This window comes from Wasmannia auropunctata, unplaced genomic scaffold, assembly GCF_000956235.1.
Source record: "Wasmannia auropunctata unplaced genomic scaffold, wasmannia.A_1.0 LD333874.1, whole genome shotgun sequence".
NCBI classification, from domain to species: Eukaryota; Metazoa; Arthropoda; class Insecta; order Hymenoptera; family Formicidae; genus Wasmannia; species Wasmannia auropunctata.
Window position 1 is genome coordinate 8,298 of NW_012029016.1, and position 3,187 is coordinate 11,484.

Below are 3,187 nucleotides of genomic sequence, written 5' to 3' on the forward strand. Positions count from 1 at the left end.
TATGTCCATATATGTTTCTTTCCTTTATAAAATTATTCTTTAATACAAAATTGATAATAATAAGAAGGAAACATAAAAAATAACTAAAAAATAATTTTTACATTGTTTTTTTTACAAAAAATCAAGTTTGAAGAAATGAGAAAAATTGTTCATATATAATTATATATGTATATTTTTAATCACTTATATATGATTATATATGGGTATATGTATATATTTTTTTTTGCAACGTAAAGTGAGGAATCGTACAAGAGTTTAATAAATTTTCACATAAAGTTTGAATTATAAAATTAAACACACATTTATATTATCAACTTTATTTGTTTTTTAATAAACAATGAAAAGCTAAAATCTTCTACTAAAATCTTTATGACTTTAACAACATATTTATATAACAACAAGATTATTGAAATCAATGAGGTCGTCACTAATATGCAGTTTTACCTGATAAAGCAAAATTATAGAAACTAAAAACTTTACCTTGACATTGATAACCCTGTTTTCCAAAACCCCTAGAATAAAAAATAAATTATTAAAGAACATTTATTTGTTGATAAAAAATATATATCAGATTGAAATTGTAGGAATTCTAAAAATATAAGATAAAACACAAAATATTAATGAAAAAAATACAAAATATATCTGAAGTATTACCATAAAAAATCTTTACAAAAAGCACAAAATGTCGGTTGCCGAAAAAACTTGGCTACAAGTTTGTGACCCCGCACAATGTGCACTTTATTATGTTTAACAGCACCCCTTCTTCTCGTTATGGCGCGTCCAACATTGCTGTCTCGTAACAACGGAATCGTCGACATTGTTGATTCCATAGGATCTCGTCGTGGAACTCTAGTTCTATAAATGTATGTTTTGCCTTGTGTTGAAGTTGTTGGTGGCAATTCCGTAGGATTTAGTGTCGGTACTCTTGTCCTGAAATCATTCGATCGCCAGGACATTTCTTGTGCATACGCGTTTCATATAATAAAAAACTCATGATAGATATGTTGTTAAAAGCTATACCAAACTGATTAAAATAAATAAATTTTTTAATTCCTATATTTTTACCGTTTCTAGTTTTTTCTCCTATTTGTTACTATTTTTTATATTTTTTTTTTACGTTGCTCAACTATATTTAATCCTCCATGCATTAGGTGAAAAATATCAACAAGCAAACCATGTGGGATACCTCATATTTCATGTTATATTCACTTTAAGTAGATATCCTAATTTAGTACGATAATAATTCCAATTGTCATAACATCGATTTGTTTGATTGAAAATAATTTATAATATAATCACGTAAATAGTAAAAAGGTAATACACGACAAGTGAAAGAAAATAAAGTATATGAGTGTTCGAACATATTTAAAATATTTACATTAACATATATAAATATATAAATAACTAAGTAAATTAAAGAATACAACAATTATTTTGACAATAAATATCACATATAGACAAAAATAACAACACATGCCGATAATGATTATATCAGCAAACATTGCTGATTGACAATAACATAATTTAACATCAAACATTATTTTTCTTTATTTAGAATTCTTATATTAATTATATTTAACTCTTTATACGAATTTATGCCTAAATTAAAATATATGAAACCGAGCATTTGTTATGCATAACGCTTATATAATATTTATTTAGTTAAAATAATAAAAGGCTCATAAGAATAAAATTCAAATATAATATGTATAATAAAACTCGCTAATGAGTCACGCTGAGTATAAGTGCTAACCGTATATTTAAATATATTCATATTCACATTACATTGCATAAATAAATACGTGTCATATCGTTTATCAAACGTTTTGACCTTCTAAATTATATCAAATTAATCGCAAATATAAAAATTATAATTGTCGCTCATATATATATCTTTGATGGTCCGAAGTTACAAATACATTGCACATGGTCCAGATTAATTGTCAATAGCCTCTTTTCAAAGATATAAGTCCTTAAGTGCATTTTTAATTTCTTTAGAGTTTCCGAAGGAATGACTATGTTGAGGAAAGAAGGATGTTAAAAAAGATCCAATTTTTGTTCCCAAAAATATAAGCAAAAACAATAGTGTTTTTTTATAGATGTTGATCTCCTCAATATGATAGAATTATTAAAAAGTTCGTATCGCTTGAAGAACACCTTGAAAATTGAGCATAAATACAGTATTTTTGTATTTATCAAAATTCGGATGATGAACCATAAAATTCGTGTATTTAGTTGAGACTTTTTGGAGAGAAGAGAAAAAAAGAAGTAAGAAGTGTGTGTGTGTGTGTGTGTGTGTGTGCGTGTGCGTGTGCGTGTGCGTGTGTGTGTGTGTAACTGTGTGGAAGATGCAAGTAACTGTATGCGGGGAAGTAGAGACTGAGATAAGTTACAGAAATGAAACATTTAATTACCTAAATTATTAATCGTTTTATAACGCTATTTAAGAAAACAACTAAACCGATTTAACCTATAGATAAATTGTTAATCTTATATTAACAAGTCTCTATACCAAACAATAAAAAGACTAACTTTATGTCTTATTAACTTTTTGCTTCTTTTAATCTCGTTTTCTGCCAAATTCAGAATCACAACGAGGATGCGACGAGATATTGATTCTACCCTCGTAAAAAAAACTACTAATGCAGTGATAACATTACTACATTTCAATAGTGTTATCACTACTTAGTAGTTCTTTTTTACGAGAGTATTTTACTAATATTCTTTTGTATTTGGTGTTTTTCATTTTTTTGTAAAAATTTTTTAGATTTTTAACTTTTTTTGTTTGTTTACCCCGTTTACTTATTTTTTAATTATACGATTAATAGTTTAGGTAATTCAATGTTTTATTTCTGTAACTTATCTCAGTCTCTTTTCCCCCGCGTAGAGTTATTTGCACCTTCCGTTACATACACGCGCACACACACTTCTTTCTTCTTACTTCTCTCTCCTCTCTCCAAAAAGTCACAACAATACACGAATTCATTTTATGATTCATCATCAGAATTTCGGTAAATGCCTTAGAACATATATTACTGGAAGGAGAATTGCCTATACCGTCCATGCATCGAGCTGAAGCCAACATATGTGCGAGAGAGAAAGGTATAGATTCCCAATTGTCTGTAATGCGCATGTGCCATTCAGTCCCCACTTATTGTTAGTCCCGTTTTTCATTTTTTTTAAAAAG

The 3,187-nt window shown here is 27.8% G+C and overlaps 1 protein-coding gene across 3 annotated transcripts in view; it reads right to left on the minus strand.

The window, feature by feature from the left end:
• The window catches only part of LOC105459764 (putative protein kinase C delta type homolog), a 29,571-nt gene that overhangs the window by 6,265 nt on the left and 20,119 nt on the right, over positions 1-3,187 (minus strand). For all 3 annotated transcript variants that reach the window (XM_011706010.1, XM_011706012.1, XM_011706009.1), the window contains exons 3-4: positions 655-930; positions 481-512 (exon numbers count right to left, since the gene is read on the minus strand). In XM_011706010.1, coding sequence (XP_011704312.1) covers positions 481-512; positions 655-930 — 308 coding nt within the window. The remainder of the gene's footprint in view (positions 1-480; positions 513-654; positions 931-3,187) is intronic.